Raw genomic sequence first — 22,645 nt, forward strand, 5'->3', positions numbered from 1 at the left:
TGAAACTTTGGTACAAATTTAAAGACATATTTTATTGACAGATAAAGACATTCAAATTAATTTAAAATATGTACAGGATGAATAACAAAGTCAAAACGTTTTTTTAGTCAAATTTTAAGACAAAAAAAAAAAACACTCCATTTTAACTTAAACCCCTTAGGTCATTATTCAACCATTAGGAACAGTTTCTATGACTGCTACAACAGTCACAAAATGTTAACACTTTTAATTGGCCTTTGCTGAACATATAAAAAAAGTGTGTCACAACCAATTTCAATGTGACACAATATATTCTTTGGTTTGCAATAAGGGCTTTTTTAGGAATTCATAAAAACTAGTACAAACCACCTCTCTGTGGCCATCGATTCACACGTGATTGTCCGTAACTGTCTGTTTGACCTTGGACAGCAGCCGAACACCACAAATTGCACCGTATCTGATGGATTATTTATTAAAGATCACCTCAGGCTCAGCTTTGAAGATGATCCCCTCTACAACAGTAATGTTACGTGTCAAAATAGATTAACAAAAAAAATATCACATTAAAAACATTAATAAAACTTCATGTAAAAGTCATCAAACTTGTACTTTGGTAGATTGGAATGGTTGTGTGAAACTGCAGACTAATCCTCTCTGGTCATATTAAGCTGAAGTTCGGGGAAATTTGGACATACAGCACCAGTAGATTTTACAGTCCTAAATGTATTATCAAACAGCAACTGATGGAGGAACAAACTAAAATGTTTTTTGTACGCAAACCGACTTCCGATACAAATTTCTGTCCTATGAGATCTGAGACGGTAAGGAAGTGGACTGGAAGGATTTTGGCAATGACTGAGCTATTCCACGGAACTGTACATATCCATACTCTAAAAGGGGATTTCCATTTGAGTCATGCTGTTCCCATTAAACCTTTTGCTGTCTTTTGCATTTCTACACATGCCTCCAAACAACATCCTTACTGTGAGGCGTGACATAGAGATTTTATTCCGTCAGAAAACAAATGTATTTTTATTCTCATGCATCTCCTTCAGTACAGGGCTTTTTGTCAGCCCCATCATGTCAAAACACTTATTTTTTCGTTGTAGGCGAAGGTTCTTGACTTATCTTTCATCTTGTCCTGCCAACCTTTCCTGGTAGGCTTTAGATGAATACTCTGTAGATTATGGGGTAATTTAATGACAGGGAGAACTTTTGTTGGCCTTCTGTTGGTAGTATCTCTGTTCAGTCACGACCACTAGTGCCCGCCTCCACTTCGAGACTCGCCAGTCACCCAGTCAATAATGATAAACGACAAACTCATGATCATGAAGATGAATCCCAGTGCAGCAAAGCATGCAGCCTACAGGAGTGGAAGGAAATAAAAGGATAACTGTATCAACAATACCATAGACATTTAAATGACCCACATTAAATTCAAAGTGTCCTTGATAGCTGGAGGAACTGAGTTGTACCTGAATCTTGGGTCTGGACAGAAAAGGCTCCTGGTCTTCAGGAACGATACGGACGTAGAAGGTTCCAGGTAGGATGAAGATAAGGCTGGGGGCAGATGTGGCTCCTGAAGATGGAGAAGAACAGAAAGAGGAAATGAGTTCATGTAATGTTGTACACCGTAAGTGATTACACAGTTTACAGATGATATAGTTCTTCCTGTGCAAACATACCAATGAGACCAAAGATGTCGCGGATGGAGGGCACGAAGATAACCAGGAGGTTGACCACAAAAATTAGACAAAATGCAATGGCGATGTGTACCAACCAGTTGAAAGGCTTGGCAGGGAACAAGATTTGGAGCAAGGCCCTGCGGATCTACAGAGGGAAGGAAGGAACAAAGGAAGGAGTGAGAAATGTTGGTCTATGGTCTTGTTTTATCACCACAGGTAACATTAGTGTTATAGAAATGCTGTTGTGAAAAGCTATATTTAAGATAAGCTCCTGTAGGCGTCAATTCCATCCCAACTAGCTGACATTTTAGGTATTTTTCATCATATTTGTGAAATATGCTCATTTGCTCTCTTGTTGAGAGTCACTCTCATATCCATCAGTTCAATATGAACCTGGAGCCAGCAGCTGGTTAGCTTAGCACAGGGAATGGCTAACCTGGTTTTGTTCAAAGCCTACCAGTGCCTCTTAAACTCACCACAGACAACCAGTGGAGACTCCCAAGTAAATAACTCCCTTATAAAACCACAACTCAACGCTTGAAATTTATTTATTTGTAGAAATTAAAACAAATGAGATCATGACAGACAACATATAAATTAGTGAGCTTAGAGGAGTTTTTGTACAGAGCCAGGCTAGCTGTTTCCCCCCTCGTTATGCTAAACTAAGCTAACTGTCTCCAGCTTCATATTGAATGGACAGACATAGGAGTGGTTTTAATCTCATCTTAACTCTCTGTATGAAAGTGAAAAAGCTTATGTCCCAAAATGTCAAACTATTTCTTTAATCTAATGGTTAAAGGTTTACAACTACAGCGTGTGTTTTCTGCTTAATAATTCCTTGTAATGTGGATGTTTTCAACCCATTTAAGAGGGAACGTTTAAAAAGAAAAGAACAAGCTCCATACAGTCAACACATATTAAAACATAAACTGCTGGTTTCAGAAGTTACACCCATGACAGGCACAGCACTGAAACAGTAAGACAGTTTCAGTGGCTTGATATATACAACTTGTCTTATTCCATGATAATACATGGATCCTTTGGCAGTATCAGTTATTTGGTGTAGAGACGACATTGGCAGTATTGAGGGACTTACGATGTGCAGTTTGTAGGTTCAGGATCTGCTTAACAACATTGTTAGGAAGGATTAAGGGAAGGAAAAAGTCAAATTTTATAAATTAGTCTCTGGCCTATTGACCAATTAAGACTTTTGTCTCAAAAAAAGAATAAACATTGCATGTGGAGTGCCACATGGCTCAATTCTGGGCCCACTACTCTTAAGTCTCTACCACTAGGAGTCATCATTTATAATGTTGATTTTAATTGTTTCACAGATGATACAGTATCTTCCACAATGGGGTACGCATTGAATTTTACACATACACATATGTTTATCTCTTTAAGAAATGGTTTTACTACATTTTATCTTTTAGACCTTTTCTTTAGAGAAAATATTTACATTTGAGAGGCTGGAACCATTTTTCTTGAACTGATGTATGAATTAACCGATGAGCAAAGTAGTGGTTACATTTTAACAAATCAATTATTCAACTAATTTTTATAATCTCCCCTTTTGTGACTGTTTTATTTATGGTATTTGAATCCACTTTTATCATGCAAAGTGTGATGAATTTTAATGTGTGGAAAGTGTCAGGAAATCAAAACAAATATTGTTGTGGATAGATGTTTTACCGGGAAAAGAACCACGGGAACGGTGAGAGTGACAGCCACCAGCACAGCTAGGCGCACACAGAGAACCAGGACATCCAGGGTGTCCACTTTACTGTAGGTATGTAACAGCTCTGACTCCACAGCACCTATACACAGAGAAACCATTTACATATCTCACGTGGTCTATTCCCTCATTCACAACACTGGTAAATGCTATGGGTACAAGTGGCTCATTCATTTGAATTTTTTTCCATTCACAACTTAAGAAAAGGGTGATTTTTGAATCTCAGGAGTAAAGAGTATCTTACCATAAAAAGTGAGGTAACCAAAAAGAGCCGTTAGCAGGTACATGACAAACATGGCAAGGATGGAGATGTTGGCAACGGCCTGCATACGTTTCTTGGTGGCACTGGGGTAAAGCCAAGCAGAAAAATTACGTTAATTTTACCAATCCTTTTTAGCACAGCTCTCTCTGTGCCTATTAAGAAACCCACATTAGGATTTTGTGAAATATATAACGATATTCAGACTCACTCTCTTAGCTCAGTATAGATTGGTAGCACTTCTGGGTGGCAGACGAAAGCAAAGGCCAGAATTGGGATGGTGTACGCTGTCTACAAGCCAAACATGCCAAAGGTCAGTGAGTAACTCACAAAACATGGCTTGAGGAACACAATCTAATGCTTGTTTTATATCAGACACCACTGTTGACATAACACACTCTCATGCAGAATATGTTGTCAATCTGCCGTGTTGACCAAAAAATAAATATACAGCAGATGATTCAGGGAACTAGACAGGCAATGTGAAATTTTTTTTACCTGTGAGTTCGTGGTAAATAGTTTGGCCTCACAGAAGTCATCTGTCCCATTAGTGGCAGTGCGGTAATCGGCAATAGGAGTCATGTTATGATTTTCATTATCCAGTGGACATGGGATGTTGAATTTCTTGTAGATAACCTGGAGAGACACACCCATTAGTTAATCAAAGATAAATATTTAACGGAGGAACAGCTGGTGTAATTGTATGTATATCTTTGTTGGCTCAACAGTTGATACTCACCGAAATCAGAAAAAACACCATGCATGAGAGGGAGAACCCGCTTGTATAGCCCAAGTAACCTGTGTTGCAATGTCAATAACATGTTGCAGAATGATTTATGGATTCTGGAAGTACAGCATATGAATGTAAGCACGACAAAAAACAGGTAGTGGAGACATGCTGTTACATGAGGGAGCATGGGGAATTAAAAGTAAGAAAGAAGAAAACAAATAAAATGTGACAAAAGAATGGAAAACATACCAAGTTGTTTCATCATTGCTAGAGGAAGGATGATGAGAATGCTAACAATCATGATCAAGTAGTTTCCATTCAAGAACCACTCTCTAAGAGACAGATGTAAAAAATAAATAAAATCAGCACATCACAAAACAAAAAACTGAAACTACACATGAATCGTTGTCAGAATAGCACTTTGACACTCACCCTGTGTTTTCAGTTTTACCCAGGAAAGCTTGAATAACCAGTGGGAGCTCAGACTTGACGATGAAGAGGTAGCTGGACATTGCTAAAAGTAAGTGAAAACAGTCAATCTGATTATATGCACATGCTTTCATTTACAGATTATCAGACATAAACATCAAAGGAAGAAAATGGCATGACAATACCTCCAATGTTGTGTATTGTAATGATTATTGCGGCCAGCATTTTTCCCGGGGCACCAAAAGCCCGATTCCCAAGCTGCTCATAAGCCCGGATGCCTGAAAAAAAACAATATACATATATGAGTGTGATAACTTAAGAATGCAGGATTGACTATGTCGCTACTACATATGTTATAATTATGTGTGTTGAGTCTGGCTTACCAACAACTCCAGCACTTTTCAGTAGGAGATGAATTGAATATGCAGACAGAATGGCAATGGACAACAAGAGGATTCTGAAACACACAAGAACTAAGATCTGTTGGTAAATGTAATTCTTTTTTAATGTATCAACAGCCTCACAAACCTGGACATTATTTTTATTAGAGTTAAAGCTATGCTCATAATCTAAATAAATAAAGAAAAAGAAAGAGAGAAAGAAAACTATTCTTTATAAATGTTCTTCAGAAACTACATTGTAATGAGCAATTCTTGTGATTTTTGTCTTTTTCCACGCACACAAGTGAGTTTGGCTTTGAGAGACCGCCTCTCCAGCCATCCTCCACCTCCCTCCTGCCACATAGCACAGGACTTTTCCAGGCAGGCGTGTCTTGGATGTGATCACTACGGGCTATTTTTATCCACTCAAATCTGATTTAGGAAAGCTGCGTGTGTATGAGCTCTAATGTAGATTCTGACAGATCAGGCTTCGTATGGGAGCCATTGTGTATACAGTATTACACCAACAACTCACGCAGGTAGACGGACAGAAACACAAGCACAGAGTCCACTCCCTTGCCACCACACATTCATGCCCAAACACTAATACACAGATGATACACACACACACCCCTGTGGCCCTACTTTTAGCCTTATAAGGACCCTCCGTTGACTATATCCAATCTTGGTCCACCAACATGAACTTAATCCTGATTCTAACGTGTTAACCCTAAATTTGAACCCAAAATAATGATTATTTATAATTTATTTATGTAGCAATTTTCAAGCAAGAGGCCCAAAGGGCTTTACAGCATTAGGAAGTACATAGTAAAATATATAAAATGAGTAACAACCATGCACAAATACAAAAAATAGCTATGTTAAAACTATCTCAATATAAAAATATTAGTTTTTAAGAGAAGCCATTAAGAAATAGCCTTTTTTCAAAAAGTGAGGAGAAAATGACCTAAAATTCTTTTAAAAAATCTTCCCCGTGTCAGTCTACATGTCAAACAGCCCTGCTCTGTTCTTGTAACCTCAATGAGTGGGCACATTTGGCTTGACCATAATACTAAATATATTTTTATTTACAGGAAGCTAAAATCAGTATACTATTGTTCTCTTTGGACAAGATGGGACAATATTACAACTTAAAATACTGTGCTGTGAGAAAATAGCATGCGCCTACATGGGTAGACACACATACAAACACACTGACAAATGCAGCAAGGCACAAAGTTTAGCCAAAGTAGGGACCGTGTGTTTGGCTTGCATACTCACAGAAAAAGAATGATTCCGGTGTTGGACATCGCGAAAGCCAAGCCCAGAATTCCACTGCCCATTATGGCGTTACTGAGGTTAAAAATGGACATGCCAAATGAAGTCTTTCCCTCGAACTGCAGGAGGAGGACAACACAGATTAATTCACAAACAAAAATCACATCAACAGCATACTATTTACTGTATCTCATTTAGATACAACAAATCAATCTGACTTCTACGTATTTCAACATATGGTTGAGCAAAAGCACTCACATCTGTAAAGAGGTTTTCTTTCTTGACACCAGTTTTATGTGGGAGAAACTCCTCATGTTCAGCCAAGGTATCCAGCCCATCAAACCTACAATGGAATCAAAATCACTGGTTTGAAGGAGCCACAAAAATACTGTCGCTTTTTCAAAGACACACTTTTAAAGACACATTTAAAACATTTTAATTCCTTTGAACTTCTAACACCTTTTGCTGTGATATGTTGTTCCTGTGCCAGTAATTACTGTTCATTTGTGAGTCTTACCCATCTTCCCTGCTGTGTCCATTCATCTTCTGAAGCTCCATTCTGGTTGCTGGCGTTGTGACTTGAGAGATCTACTTTTGCTGGACTAAAGGAATCCCCTTCAAACGATCACCTGGATGGAGGTAAAGAGAAATCCATTGTTAAATGTATGGTAATCTCCTACAAATTTGGTCATTATTTTTTGCACAAAGATTTAATGTCAGCTGGGATTGTTTTTACATAACGTGCGTAACATTCAAACACCAACTTTTAATGACGTGAAGAAAACTGCAAGCAGTCTGACTTTCATTGTGTATGTATGCATCACTTTACCAAGTTAAGACAATATCTCAGAATCTTCCAAAAAGCTGAGGGAGAATTGCGATGTATTTACAGAATACTTTTATGAGATTGATGGGAAGCATTGGCTCTGGTCCACAATAAATATAGAGTCATATTACAGTGGCAGACTGGCAAATGTCCTTAATATAACCTCAGCCTTTTAATGTAAACATACTAGTTACTTGTACTTGGAACAGAAGGAAGCCACATCACTCGACAAACACTGAATATGGTGAATGTAATACAAACAGAAAATGCTATGTGGCTTCAAAAGGGCAGACCTATTTATAAAGTCCTGAGACACACACCACTGAAATTTTTTTTCTGCTTGCCAAGGACAACACAACTGTTGCTTTTTTTTCTTTTGGGGAATACAAAAATCCTTTGACACTGCTTTATTTTTGGAGTTCAGCTCCCTACTTCAGATATGGTGATTTAAAAAAACTCCAATATTGCTGTGATTGGGATTGTTCATTAAATAAAATTCCAGCAAAAAAGAGACACTTGGGCTGTAAGTCCATTTAAAGCTTGTGTGACATGAAAGGCTTTCAATAACAAATGTCTAATTTGTTGTGGGCCACACAAAGCTGGCATGGACGGGCTCTGGGAATGAGCGTAGGTCTGTGCTGCAGCCACAAGGTCATGGGATACTTCAGTTCTCTGTGGGTCAGAGGCCTCAGGATTTTCACATCTGACCCTAAGCACACACTCACACTACATTGTGCCATTCCTTAAGAGTTTTACACACAAACCCCAAAATGTTTTATATTCCTACGCTCATCAATGAACAAGCCTCTGGATGTCCAACAGTCCATACAGCTTGGTGGTTGATAGCAGTGGGCCACAGAGATAAACAAAGGGTTCCTGTTTAAACCATGCTATTTAGCCTAAATACAGAGTAGCCTTTTCCCTTCATACTGGCCTCGGGTCAAGTTTGGGTTGAGTAACTTTCTTTTAGCTACTTACCTAACGACTTTCCCATGGCTAACGGCCAACAGACAACCAACAAAGTATAAACCAAAATATTTTGTCCTTTTAACTTTCATGGATTATTTACCACTCTGTGTGAAGGGCAGAGTTTACAATTGAGAGATCAAAACTCAAGCAACACTTGTAGTATATAAGACAAATTTATTATAAGACCGCGTCTTGTGGCCTTCATCAGGGCCATTGCTGAAACGCGTCAATCTAACAATAAAGTTGTTAGATATAGGCCTACTACAAATGTTGCTGGAGTTTTGGTCTCTTTAGACTTATTTCCCCTCTCCATACACCTTGGAAGTATTTGAAGTTTGGCCCGAAACCTCAACTCTGCTTCTGCAGATTTTGATGCTCTGCATTTAGAACCTAGACAAACCTTTTTAACAACAAACTTGTTCCACGTCAGATATTTCATTGGCCTCGAAGGCAGCCTTACATAGTGGAAACAGTAAAAGAGTGGAAAAAGTAATAAAAACAACAAAGTGCTCCTGCCCTTACCATTCATCTATACAACATTTTTCCCCAAACAACCTACCCACATGCCCTTTACAATAAGGAAATATATCTTAATATGACAAATAATCTATATGTTAATTTTTTCAATTACATTTAAATTTAACACAGTAGATATTACTGCAGCCTTACTATCCAACAGTTCATACCACATGGCTCTTTTCTGACGCAAGACCAGCTCACTATTGACAGTTAGCCCTCCCCCTTCTTCCTTAACATCTGAAAACACACACATTTTCTATGAACTTACCTTGGTGGTCAAGAACAAGGCCAGTTTTCTTTTCTGATTATTGACCCAATAAATCCATGTGCAAGTTCACTCAATTTTGAGACTCTTCCAATGTTTTGTGTATAGCTTGGTTCTTATGAGTCTCTCCAAAGCTCCTTGGTAGTGAAGAGAGGAGAGAGTGAGATAGATTAGAGGCTGGGAGGAGTGAGCGGGAAATGGGAACACCCTTACTTAACCCTTTGTTAAACCCGTCACAGGTAGAGCCAGTTGCAATGGGACTGTGGGGATCCTCTCAACAGGTGTCTACTTCTAAAAGGTGTCCACACTAGTGTTTAAACAAAGTAAATTAATTGCCGGTTAGTTTTCAAAGACAGTCCGCAGTTCAACGCCACAGGTAATCCCAATAACCCATCCAATCAACAGGGCTTCTGGTGTTAATACTGGGGACAAATTACCATGTCATTACAGACTATGCAAGTGGAAAGGAGGGGAAAAGTGGATGTCAACTGAGGGGGGCTTTGTCAGAGCATGGGTCGATACTCACTGACAGTTTGCATCCTGCTGGAAGTCACAGTGATGGTAATTAGCTTAGGAGATAAGTGCTTTTTTAAGATTGCCCACATGTGATAGTGCTTAAGAGTGGAAACATTGTGCATGCTTACAAGTGAGCATACGCTTGATCCAAAACAAACAGTAAGTCCTGAACTGACAGGCACCAGTGGAAATAAACACAACACAGATTCTTTATATGTTCTTCCATAGTTTCAGCATCTCAGAAAACTGAAGTGTTATAACATTCTGTCAATGACCGAAGACAGACGACATCTCCACATGTCTACATCATATAAGGAGATGCTGTGCAGCATAGCATACTTCCTGAATAGAGCAATAACACGTGCTCAACCTCTTACTCGTTCAGCAGAATTAAATTGTCATCCACTTATTGGGGACGACATTTCAGTTGGCTGATAAAGTTGAACTTCACTGAGATATGACACCCAAGACACACCCACGTTTTCTTTATCTCAGCATGACACAAATCCTTTACTGGAAAATGTGTTTTTCTGTTCTCATCGTTTTTACGTCACATCTAGTGGCAGTGTCACAGATGGAAGAATTTTTTTGTTTCGATTTCAGAAATCTGGACATGAAGTCAAACGCCACTTCCATATTTCAATAATTGTGTCATGTTCAGGCCATTTGGAGCAGTTTGTAAGCAATTAAGATCATGGTCTGTACAGATTGGCGGAATTTCTATAATGAACAGAGCATGGCTACCTTCGTCGCCTTAAATGACCCCTCAGTTGAACAAGTGATTTGGGGAAAACCAGAACAAATCAACTAACATATACAATTACATATTTGTATGTGAAAACTTTAGCTAATTAGGAGGCATTTTGACTTGATAAAACCACTTCAAATGTTATTTTTGTACCAAACAGTGATGCCAGTATTTGCAGCCAAGACAATCTCCCATTTCAGTAAGTCATGTAAAATCCCACCTCTGTGCTGAACAGAACTGCCAGCATGTCAAAAAAAAGGTCAGCATTATATCCTCAGCTGAAAGGTTAAAGCAGAAACCAGCTGGGAATAATTGTATCTGTACTTCTACTTTCATTATGACAGCACATTGCCAGTGGATTTAGTTTTAGGAATTGAAGCATCTCCCTGCATGTATGAATGGGAAATCGTGCCGTGGTCCAAATGCTGGAGTAGCTGTGGAGTGCTCGCCTGCAGGCCTTCCTCTGGTACTCACCTCGCTACTAACAGTCAGATGGATGTCTTCAGTCTAGACAGAAGTAACAGGGTTAAAGTTAAAACTTGTTGGCTGGTTCACGTCCAAAATCTGCTTCTCGCAGAGCCATGAAGCTCCCTGACGCTGTAAGAGGAGAGAGAAAAATGGGGGAAAGGAGGGAGGTAGTAACTTTGCGCGTTAAGTTTCCTGCCCCGTCACAAGATAAGCCCTTCCCTGTTCCTGCAGACTGATCAGGCCACGTGTGGTTCTCTGTTGCTATATGAAACACTGTAAAGGAACTGTATATATTGGACACTGTAAGCATTTATCCTAGTGATTTACCCCAGGAGCATCTTGGAATACTCTAGGAGTGTTTCTAATGAAATGTAAACGTCTAAAGCGGACAAATAACTAAATTCTGCTCTGCTTACTGCCCTACATTATAGTGGTTATAATGTGGTTATGCAGCTGGTAGTGTCAGCAAAATGTGTTGCTGTGGAAAGTTACTTTACATTTCTTCTCCGCGCTTCAGCTTTGTCATCAGCTCACTACCACCGCCATCTAGTGGGCAGAAATACTGAGGTAACGGAGAAAATCCCTGATAAGTAAATTATACAAATACAATGACTCACAACGGAATCCAGATGTGATGATTCAATGCTATCAAAATAGACCATCAGAATTTAACTCATCCATTCCTACACAGCCCAACTTTATATGTCAGTTTTATATCATGAGAACAACTAGGACTGAAACTAAGTATTATTTTCATAATTGATTCATCTTCAATTAACCAAATTAACTGATTTTTAGTCTGAAAATGTCAGGGGATGGTGGGAAATGCACAACACAATTCCGATGATCCCAAAGTGACATCTCAAATTGCTTGCTTTGAGCAACCAACATTCCAAAACTCTAAGCTATTCAATTTACAATCATATAAAACAGGGAAATGTTGAAAATCCTCACATTTGAGGAGATGGAACCTGATATTAAGCATTTTTGCTCACACAAAGATTATGAAATTCTGTCAATCAACTAATCTATTAATTGCCTAATTGTTTCAGATCCAAGAACAAATAAAAACAAACTCAAAGTATTAGAAAACTACTGTCTTTTAATATTAAATGTTAGCAGAGAAAAAAAAAAAAAGTCAACAATTAAAATCTGTGAAATGATCTGATCTCTGTAGTAGTCTTACAATACTTGCTTGAGCTAGAGCTTGTAATAATAATAATAATAATAATAATAATAATAATAATAATAATGAGTCAGGAAAAAACAACTTGTGGTCCAGACAGTGAACATGTCACTTTCCCTTGTCGACCCATGCAAAGAAATTACACCGAGCTTCGGGGTTGGAGGCATGTCCCTGAGGACGGGCACACACAAAGAACTGTTTGCCCATGTTTGGACCCTCCTTTTTCACAGTACGAAGCACAGATGGTTCCCCGTGGACCTTACAGGGGGGGGGCGGGGGAGGTCCATGAAGCACCGACTTCCAAAACCCTAACGATGCCCCTTTCTTGGCATCTGAGCATCCCACAGAGGGCTGTGGGGTTAAATGTGTTGTGTGTGTCTTCGTCGGTTTGTCACTTTCCTCTGTGGTGGTGCCACTGCTGCGCTGTGGTTGGGAACCGTAGACAGGCTCAGTATCTCCAGGTACGCTGCTTCTGATCTCGCTAGTTGTGGCCGCTTTTTGAGAGTTCTGTGATGAGGTAACTTCATCCACGCGGAGGGTTTTTTCACACTGCCTGACCGAGGCTTCAGGGGAGGGAACGACATTTGTGAGTTTGGGTTTGAAAAAGGAAAGGAGGCTGCCCTGTGGCTTTGAAGAGGTCTTGACTGTCTTAGTCTTTTTCCCCTTTGGCACAACACAGTCCGATGTTAATAACCGTTTTTTACCAAAGACGATCCCAGCTCTGGAAGGGTTTAAATTCTCCCTCCTTTCCTCCTCTTCTTGAGATCCAGGTAGCGCATCCCTCTGCTCAGGCTGAATTGATTTTTGGTCCACCTTAACAAGGAAGCGGGAGAGTTTCTGCTGCTTGCCAGCGAACTCTGGCAGGTAGCGTGTACAGAGGGGGGGAGGCTTGGAGTTGGGCAGGAGAGAGCAGCTCAGCTGCCCCCACACAGGGCAGTGGTCCGACCCCTCCACCTCTGGCCTGATGTCTGCTGCCACAAACTGCTCCTTGGCTAGCTGGCAATCAGCGAATATGTAGTCAATGCGTGTGCCATAGTTGGTCTGCCGCGCTCCAGTGAGAGTGGACCAGCATGTGAAGGCGCTGGTGCGAGTTGGGTGGAAATAGCGGAAGGTATCCACAAATGTTCCACTGTGGATGGGATCCGTTGAGGTTACCTCAGATTCTTCCCCAGGTTCCTGCTCATTCATTTCCTCTGCCTCTCGTCTGCCACTGTGCAAAAAGCCATTCAGCCATTTCCTCCCGGGGTTTTCACCAAAATCATCCTAAGTAATGTGAAAGACAAAGCAGGAGTTTCATTATTATGAATACGCATGCAATCGGAAGCAGGGGGATACAGCTGGGTAGTTTACAATGAAACTTGTTTTTTCACTTCTGTTTTTGACGCTATTACACAGATGAAATATTAGATTTACAGGTGCTGGCGGGTGGATTTTATAACCTTTGAACAGAGCCATGCTTACCGTTTACCCCTGTTTCCAGTCTTTAATACTGAGCTAAACTAACCAGCTGCTGACTTTTAACTTCATATTTACCATATGGACAAGAGAGTGGAATCAATCTTTTCATTTAACTCTCCGCGGGGCGGCCTCTAGCTCACCCAGTAAGAGCGTTCGCCAAATGTTGGCTGAGTCCTGCAGCGGCGTGGGTTCGAATCCGACCTGCTGCCATTTGCTGTGTGTCATCCCCCATCTCTCTCCCCCTTTCATGTCTATCCACTGTCTCTACTAATAATAAAAGGGAAAAGCCCCCAAAAATAGGCTAATGCCTATATATATATATTATATATATATATATATATATATATATATATATATATATATATATATATATATATATATATATATATATATATATATATATATATATATTGAAGAGGCAAAAGAGACAAATTCAAAAACAAAACATTCATATAACAGTTTTCTAAACTTACTTACAATATCACTGGGGTCACAGTGGTCTATTTGCCGGTGAGATGTATTTACATCTCCTAAAACAATCACATGGCTGAAAAATAGAAGAGAAAAGAACATTAACTCTGAATTTAAAAAAGAGGGGATAACAGAGTAAGCAAAAACTCTCATGATACACATTGTCCAAAATAATCTTTTACCACATTGTTAACTGCTTTAAGGTTTTATTGACTCATGACATGAAACATACGTATATCAAAGTGCACAGACAGCATGTGTGCCATTGCTTGAGCTCAAATTTGCAACAGCCGTAAACTGGTAAAAGGCTGCATTGTTAGAAATTAAGTTAAAATATCTGTGGAAAAGGCAGGATACACCTGTGCCCTTATTGTAACAACAATCTTTATTTATAGTCTGTGGAAACTCTCACCTCCCATCTTTCAGTATAGCTTCAGCCCGACTCTGAAGCAACTTGTAGAACTGCAGTTTGAACTGCTTTCGCTCCGGCTTTTCAGGGTCAGCCCGTGGACAGTATACATTGATTACAGTAACAGTTTGCTCTTTGTTCTGACACCTGTGGGGGAAATACAGAGTCAAAAAGAGGCATAGTAATATACAGCTACTTTAAAAAATAAAAGTACACACACATTGGAATCTCCCTTGTGGTATCAACAGTTACGTTTTGATCAACAATTATTATTGTAAAAGGAAACTCCAAATTGATCAAAATCTGGCTGCTACTAAAGATTGCAAGGGGTATTTAATGCATTTATAGTTGCTATTTTTATGTGAGTATATGAACAAAGAGAAATACCCAATACAGTAGCCTACATATAACATGCAAGAAGCAAAGTAGAATGTTTGTTTTTCTCTTACATGATTCTGTGCTGTGTGATAACCGCTCGTCCTTCATTGTCCAAAAGCTGCAGCTCCTCGCTACAGAACTCAGTCTGGTCACCATAGCAGCCAACAGCCCCTTCATGGTTGGTCAGCAGACCCGTGAGACCCTCCTCAGCAGCAAATGGAGTGGCACTGTCTTTACAGTAAGTGGCAACCCCTGTGCATGTCAGGAATTGGAGATGAATTGTTAGTTTGTAAGCTGTGGTGTGTCAGCAGCAACTAAAGCGTGTATAACAATGGGCATGGATCTTCTGTTACTATAATAACTAAGTGCCCGTTCACTTTAGTTAATTATGGGAATTGTGTCTTCTTGTCTTGGTAAACAAAATATAATTGGGAAGAGAAAACAGTAGGCTACTGTTATGACTCAAAGACACAAAATGAATTGTTATGACATTGCAATGAACCTGAATAGCCGCTGCGTCCTCGACTGAAGCTGAAATAGGAGTTGTAGCCGTCAACAATGGCAGTTCTTTCATCAAGCAAGTCTCCTGTGGGGGACACATTTGGGGTTTAACTTGTATTTCTAACAGACAGACTTGGGAGTGTTAAATGACAGCCGCCGCCACGTTTTGCAAACGCCACTTACTTGTCACTTTTGTCTCTTGAACACAGATAATATCTGCATCCAGTGAATCAAGAGCATTTTTAATTCCGCCTCTGAAAGTTCTTATGCCATTTATGTTCCAGGTAACGATCTTCATTGTGTAAAACCACGGAACGTTGTTTAACCTGCAGCCAGAATGTGAACATCCGGAAGTAAAAAGGAAGCAAAAGTTCGAGCGGAAGTGTATTTTTTTCACTAATCTTTTTTTTTTTTGTTTCTCATTTTTTTCGTGTTTGTTCATAAAATGAAATAGTTGTATTTTTTTGCTATGATGTTACATTTCGATATCTGGATAAACTGCAAAGTCCCTATCCACCCAAATACTAAAAATAAAGACATTTTAGTGTAATTGCATTGCACAGTTGCCTAGCTAGGGGGCAACTGCTTTCACGTTTTCGGCGCGCTTTTGACACCACTGTGAAACCAGAGAGCCGGGTGGGAGGAAGGGAAGCGGCTGTTCAGTAACCTGGGATGGTACCTCTGGCTACTATTGTGATTAGCAACCGTTGCTGCTGACAGTTCCCGGAGGAAGTACACAGTGGACGTTTGCTTGCAACTGGCAAGCCCCATCTTTGAAATAAAACCAGAGGGTGAGTAGCTAGTTTGGCTAATAGTCGCTATCTTGCGTTAGCTAATTAGCTTGTCTGACAGCAGGTTCCGACTGACGTTACCACCGGAGAACAACCCCGTGAACCGGCCAATATAATGTCTATTCCGTTACGCCTGTTTTAAATTTAAGTAACGTTAATTACAAAGCCAAGAAGCTATAGCTAGCTAAATTCTTCAACTCGACATTATTTGTTGCATTGTGGTGTCGTTTGCTGTTGGAAACTAACGTCACTCTTGCTAACGTTAACGTTAGCTGTCCGGCCGTATCCTGTTCCAAGTCTGGTGTCGTCTTAGATTTCGTATCACTGTCATAAATATTATTCATCATTTAGGATACCAGCTTACTTTGGAATTAGATGGAGCATGAAGAATACCAACATATTTACCTCATTTAATTTAATCTCAGTTGATGCGACAAATAACTAGTTTGAGGGCTAGGAGAAACAGATGCTTATGGGATGCATCACTTGGCACCGGACAACGCGGCTGGTGTTTCCATCTTCGGTCAAAGAAGAGGACATGAGGCAGTGGGGGAAGTCCGCCCCACCCAGTCAATACGGGTGGTCAAAGAGACCATAATCCATTAACACTAAAGGATACGGCACTTCAACCAGCTGTAATGACTGTGAAGCTAACATTTTACTTACTAACTTTGACTTCGGCTTTTAATATCCTAGTTGTAGGTCCAAATTATTAGTTATTAGGGCTGTGCATCTCTCTCTTATAGGACGATCCGATACGTATCCAGATACATGGGCTATGATTCTGTTCAGGGACGATACATTTTAATTTGAAACAATTTAGTGCTATTCGATTTGATGTTGAAACGATTCGCTGCAATACGATGAAATATGATTCAATCACATTTACACACCCAATACAGTTGGCTCAATTGGTGGCACAATATTACTAATAGAAAACCTCTTTCCCACCCTGGCCATTGTTGTAAGAAGTTTACATAATAACCATCTTTGTGTTTTCTCCTTCTAGTGTGGAGTGATGAGAGTGGGCGGGTGAAGGAGGCAGGTGTCCCAGTAGAATATTGACAGACAAGTGGGAGGTCAAGCAAGGATGCTGGAGGCAGATGCAGACTCGGCCGGTGCAGCACTAGAGAGCGAAGAGGAGGCCGAGATGGGGAGCAGAGACTTGAAGACTGAGGTGTTACGGCTGACTCTGGAGCTCCAGGAGGCCACAGAGGAAAAGCTACAGGCAGCCCGCTATGGCCTGGTGGTGCTGGAGGAAAGTAGTGCTCTCAAGATTAAATACAGGCAGCTGGAAGAGGAGCATGAAACCCTCAAAGGGGAGCTACAGCAGCTCAGAGAGGTAGGAACACCCAAGGCCTTCTAGTTATATTTAGACAAAATCAGGCTTGTGAAGTTCTCATACCCCCAGCATTCCACATGGTATTTACCAATAACAAACTACTCTTTTATGACCTTTCTTTCTCTACACATTACTTTTGCACAGTAAAAGTAACTTATATTTATTTGCCTTTTGTAAAAAAAAAATTGTTTAAATTAATAAGTTTGATAATGTGCAGTTTGTACAAAAATTGTTTGTAAAATTACTTATTGTCACTGACAATGTTGGCAAAATGTAAAAGCAGTCAAAATCAAAATGCTATCTATTTAATCTGCCCATTTAAATTTAACAGCCAAGGAGCTGCTTGCTGTTTACCTAGTAGTCCCATAAAGATACCGTTGTTGTCTTTTTATTTGAACCAGCGACCTATGACATGAATTTGATTGCTCATCCCTTCATTGCATTTTGGTTAACTCTCTCTTTCTCCTACCACAATGACAGTTCTGTTTACAGCTGTGACCTCATGTTATACTTTCAATAAAGAGGCTTGTGATTGCATGCAATCAGTTTTGCTCTCATATGTCATCTGATGCTGATGGCATCGGAGGCACTGGACTCGAAATTTAACAGCCATAGTCAGCCTATCCGGTGCTTTTTAAAGTATTACATTTTCTCTCTTCATCTTAAAGGAACACGCCGACTTATTGGGAATTTAGCTTATTCACCGCAACCCCCAGAGTTAGACAAGTCCATACATACCCTTCTCATCTCCGTGCGTGCTGTAATGCTGTCTGACGGCTCCAGCGGCATCAGGCCAGCACAGAACATGCAGGTAATGGTTCCAGTAATCCTACTGCTCCGAATAAGTGACAAAATAACGCCAACATGTTCCTATTTACATGTTGTGATTTATAGAGTCACAGCATGTACAAAAAATAGCGTAACATGAGACACAGCCGTCTTCTAACTGTAAACAGCCGTCTTCTAACTGTAAACAAACCTATAACTATATTCTCAGGCGGAAGAATATAGTACTTGGGCGGAGTGATATGCTCTCAGCAAGCCTGTCTGAGAATATAGTTCCCGGTTTGTTTACAATTAGAAGATGGCTGTGTGTCATGTTACGTTGTTTTTTGTACACGCTGTGACTATACAAATCACAACATGTAAATAGGAACATGTTGGCGTTATTTTGTCACTTTTGTCACAATTCGGAGCAGTAGGCTAGTTGGAACCAGTTACCTGCAGGATCTGTTCTGGGCTAAGCTAATGCTGGAACCGTCAGACAGCGTTACAGCACGCACGGAGATGAGAAGGGTATGTATGGACTTGTCTAACTCTGGGGGTTACGGTGAATAAGCTAAATTCCCAATAAGTCGGCGTGTTCCTTTAAACTAATTTTGATCCTTAACTGCATAGCATTAAGGATTGAATTAGGTTAGTGCCGGATATTCAAGATAAAAAGATTGACCAATATGTCAAAGCTCAGATTTACATGTAATCCATGTCTTTCACAGATGTATTGAAATTGCCACATGTGCTTCTCATTGGGCTTCCCAGTATTTTGTTTTTAATTATGTCACTTTCTTTTTAAATAATTGACCATTGCACAGTAACATAAGTATGTAAGTAAGAAAACCTCTCCATCATCTGTGTTTATACAAGTGAAGCATAGTTTGTACAGTTGTACTTTAGCTGATAATTAATTTCTCTCTTTCGATGTTGCATTTTGTGGAAATATTTATGATATTCTTATGCCCGTGGTTGTGTTGACATTTGGGCTGTTGGAACAAATACCAAAAATTGAATATAATTTGAAAAGTAAAAAAAAAAAAAAATCAATTCTATTAGAATGCTGAAATTACTATTCAAATGTGACTTTTATATAAATATCTTGGCAAACGTTATAGCTAATCTCCCTCTTCTCGCCTTTTACCTGCATGTGTCACTCATGTCACGTCTTATGAACAAAAAGTTAGCTGGAGTGAGAAACGTAAGGCATTGTAAGGTCTAGCTAAGCTAACGTTATCGTTAGCGTAGCTAGGAGCTTAATTGAGATAGCTATAGTTTATGGTAGCGGCCCTACAGCTGTCAGTTAGCATTGACTTCAAATATTACCTTCTAATAGCTAGTTGTATTCTCAGTAAGGTGACAATCTGCAAGAAACTGGTTGCTTATAAATCACTAAAATAGTAGTGACGGCATCGTTTGTTACTTAGTTTATGCAATGCAACATGACGTAGGTCCCCTTCAAGGACAGGCTAATGTTAGGAGTCCCTGTAGTTGCCAGAACGTGTAATAACCACATGTTTATAGTGGCATGGACAATGCATAAGCCTGAGTAGTGTAGTACATATTATTTAACAGGCTGCATTTGAGCATTAAATATTCAAATTTTATTAGCACTGATCTCGCTGTGTAATTTTTGTCTCTTAGTGCCGCTATCTCTCCTCTCAACGTAGTGTTAACCTCTGAGATCTCAGCTTCAATTTTCTTACAAATCTCTGACTTGACGAGTGTTAGCTCTGAGTGGAGCGATGCTATAGCCTCCAGCACGTCATTGTTGTCTGCTCTGCGGGCGGCCCCTCCAGCATTTGCTTCTGTGGTCAACCCCAAGGCTTCACTTGGGCCTGCTTCATTGTTCAAGTCCACCTTTGCATTGATCTTTTTCGGCATTTTCCACGGTCTTCTTTTCTCTCAGAGTGTATATATATATATATATATATATATATATATATATATATATATACATATACATATACATACAGTGTATATATAGAATTTTCTCAAGTTGTCATTCGCGTGGTTTTGTCGAAATGAAGTGTTAAACTTAAAATCTGCTGGAGCTACCGGTGAGTGCGTCCTACTCGCTCATCGCTCGACAGCACCCCCCCAAATTTTATTAGAATATAAACAAAATAACAGTTGAAATTTGAATGGTATTATAGAGAAAGATTGACAGCTCTAGTTGACATACGAATGACTGATGTGTGAGGGATTCATATTGTTTCCTGATTTTTAACTTTGTCACAAATGCACCAGTTTGGTCATACATGTATTTAGTATTGCTGAAACAGGCTTTTTAAAACAGTTTTTTTTTTTTTTTTTTTTTTTTATAAGAAGGTAATCCCATAAAATCTAATCCTGCAGTGTGGGCAGATTATTGTTTCTGCAATTGTTCCATCCATTTTTTTTTTAAATTGAGAAGTTAAAAATCCTGCTTACATGCAGTTGGAAATTTAGCATTAAATGTGTGCCAGAATAGCAATAAAACTGTTCCATCCTGATGTTTTATAACCACATATCAAGCAAAGCTCTTTACATCTTAAGGGACGTAGTGGTACAGAATTTCAGCTATTTTGTATAATCTGCATAAACCTCATGTCTGGGCTGTTTACCTACCTAGGCTTTGGCAGGGTTTTAGCAGAGCAGAGCGGACTCATGTGTTGTGAATTAGCACCATTACATAACCACATCACCATGATCAGTTGAGCGTGTTTAGTAGCATGTTCATTTCATTTAATACCTTATTTGATAGTTCTTTCATCTGCAGTCAGTGATGCATAATGTGTCAAGGCTACTGATTATGGCAAGCTGTGAAGAAATGCCTGCCAACTATTACAGTGCTAACTAAGACGTGTAATGCTTTCGGCTCATTGTATCAAATCGGCTAGATACAAATACAGTGTGAAATGGTGTTAAAGCTGCAGCCATTTCCTCACTAATACGGTATACCATAATGTGATAGTTGTCAGTAAAGTCCTATTTCTCTTCCTCTGTTAAGGACGTTTACATTTCTTGATTTGCTATAGCACAGCATGAATTAATTTGTATTTCAGCACTGCAAATATTGTTCCTATGTTAAACATACATGCATTTAGCCTTCTAAATACTGCAGATTTTGCCCTTGCCTTAACCATTTTTGTTTGTGTAAAGGCATTTGCAGATTCTGTGAGCAGCCAGAAGCGTGCAGCTGCTGATGGAGAGTGCCGGGAGGAGAACCTGCTGCAGGAGACTGCTACTAAGGAGGCTGCCATGGCAACCCGGTTGGAGGAAGTCCAGGCGGAGCTCAAGCAAGCACGCCTTGCTCTGAGCAATGCCCATGCAGAGATCGATAGACTGGGGGGGGTCACCACCCAGCTAAAGAAGGTATGGTGGCTCACTCAGTGCACCTGCATACTGGTGTTAATACTGTATACTTCCAGTTCCTGTCTTGTCGTGATACGTGCGATCGAACCCTGAACCACTGAGCCCCTTTCCCAAAGTAAAATGAACTGTGCGTGACATGAAATTGGTAATTGAGCAGTTTAAATGTTGTGCTTTGAACTGATTTAACTGTGGATTGTGTTCTATAGGAGTGTGAGTGTCTGGAGGCCGAAAAGGGCCATCAGAGGGAGGAGATGAAGGAATATAAAATACGTGAGCTGCGCCAGTTGCAGGACAATGGCGAGCTAGAAGATGAGAACATATCTCTGCAAAAACAGGTGTCTGTGCTCAAGGAAAACCAGGTCAGTTATCACTCACTCACACATAAAGATTCAAAACTGTAAATATCCAGAATGGTTATATTGAACATGTCTGTAAAATATGAAATTGAGTGAAAATAAAAATTGTGCTACTTTTATTTTATTTTATTTTTTTATCCCTATTTATTTTCCAAAAGATTTTTAAAACTAAATTTGTTTTTAACGTACTATACAATAGACTATTTGTGTTTATGGAGTACATGTAGGTGGCTGTTAACACACTATCTTAAAGTTGTTGTTGTAGTACACTACATTTACCTTACCTGTATGAGAGCAAAACAGCTTTGCATGAAACAAACTTCCGTCACATGTTTGTTGACACAACTTTACAACTCGGATACAAAAGACTGGACAGGCTGGTTGCTGGGTGATTAATGCTGTTATTCTGGGGGGAAAAGAAGTAGCTCCCACAGCTAAGGACAACCGTTCCTCTCTTGATTACCTGCTCATTTTGTCAGTGAATTCCCAGTTTGGCTGCCTCTCCTGAGAACCAGTCATCATGTCCAGTGAAACAATTCACTGGCAATATACAGCAGGAAATAAAGAGATAATTATAGTTGTAAGTATCACTATGGCAACCAGGCCTCCAGTTCAGCAATTTCACAATTTACAAGTAATTGCGGGACACTCATTTTCCAAATATATTTCAATCCCTGGATGACTTTATGCTTTAATGATGTGTTCTGGGAATGTATTACTCATGTCAGAAATTGTGTCAGCCAGCAACTGACAGACCAGATAAGCTTTGAATGCTTGGTAATGGGTGAGATTATCTCAAACGGGCAGCATTTAGTTGGAAAATTCTCTGAAGTTAACAC

General features: G+C 39.7%; 3 protein-coding genes across 7 annotated transcripts in view; 1 reads left to right on the forward strand and 2 right to left on the reverse strand.

Moving 5' to 3' along the window:
• The window catches only part of zgc:162200 (protein bicaudal D homolog 2), a 42,262-nt gene that overhangs the window by 2,465 nt on the left and 17,152 nt on the right, over positions 1 to 22,645 (forward strand). For 2 of the 4 annotated variants that reach the window (XM_028582353.1, XM_028582351.1), the window contains 8 exons: positions 3,348 to 3,453; positions 4,834 to 4,908; positions 5,223 to 5,303; positions 7,028 to 7,114; positions 14,807 to 14,926; positions 16,990 to 17,322; positions 21,238 to 21,450; positions 21,657 to 21,809. In XM_028582353.1, the coding sequence (XP_028438154.1) occupies positions 17,071 to 17,322; positions 21,238 to 21,450; positions 21,657 to 21,809 (618 nt within the window). In that variant the 5' untranslated portion in view covers positions 3,348 to 3,453; positions 4,834 to 4,908; positions 5,223 to 5,303; ... (1 more) ...; positions 14,807 to 14,926; positions 16,990 to 17,070. Of the gene's footprint in view, positions 1 to 3,347; positions 3,454 to 4,833; positions 4,909 to 5,222; positions 5,304 to 7,027; positions 7,115 to 14,806; positions 14,927 to 15,602; positions 15,981 to 16,989; positions 17,323 to 21,237; positions 21,451 to 21,656; positions 21,810 to 22,645 lie in introns of those variants that run through there. The other 2 variants (XM_028582352.1, XM_028582354.1) reach the window with 2 other exon arrangements.
• LOC114558387 (sodium-coupled neutral amino acid transporter 3) lies at positions 12 to 10,973 on the reverse strand. Of its 2 annotated transcripts, XM_028582361.1 has the most exons (17): positions 10,793 to 10,973; positions 9,058 to 9,191; positions 6,993 to 7,104; positions 6,734 to 6,818; positions 6,479 to 6,594; positions 5,201 to 5,274; positions 5,003 to 5,095; positions 4,821 to 4,902; positions 4,638 to 4,720; positions 4,398 to 4,456; positions 4,157 to 4,294; positions 3,870 to 3,949; positions 3,644 to 3,744; positions 3,357 to 3,481; positions 1,665 to 1,809; positions 1,455 to 1,558; positions 12 to 1,342 (listed from the first exon to the last, which is right to left on the reverse strand). In XM_028582361.1, exons 3-17 carry the CDS (start codon positions 7,031 to 7,033, stop codon positions 1,238 to 1,240), a joined length of 1,431 nt encoding a protein of 476 aa, XP_028438162.1. In that variant the 5' UTR covers positions 7,034 to 7,104; positions 9,058 to 9,191; positions 10,793 to 10,973; the 3' UTR covers positions 12 to 1,237. The 2 variants fall into 2 exon arrangements, with proteins under 2 accessions (XP_028438162.1, XP_028438161.1); XM_028582360.1 differs by lacking the exon at positions 9,058 to 9,191.
• On the reverse strand, positions 11,901 to 15,564 carry apex2 (APEX nuclease (apurinic/apyrimidinic endonuclease) 2). Its single transcript, XM_028582358.1, has 6 exons — positions 15,373 to 15,564; positions 15,191 to 15,274; positions 14,760 to 14,940; positions 14,314 to 14,457; positions 13,908 to 13,977; positions 11,901 to 13,235 (listed from the first exon to the last, which is right to left on the reverse strand). The coding sequence occupies exons 1-6, from the start codon at positions 15,485 to 15,487 to the stop codon at positions 12,081 to 12,083; spliced, it is 1,749 nt and encodes a 582-aa protein (XP_028438159.1). The 5' UTR covers positions 15,488 to 15,564; the 3' UTR covers positions 11,901 to 12,080.

Source organism: Perca flavescens, chromosome 7 (assembly GCF_004354835.1).
Source record: "Perca flavescens isolate YP-PL-M2 chromosome 7, PFLA_1.0, whole genome shotgun sequence".
Classification (NCBI taxonomy): Eukaryota; Metazoa; Chordata; class Actinopteri; order Perciformes; family Percidae; genus Perca; species Perca flavescens.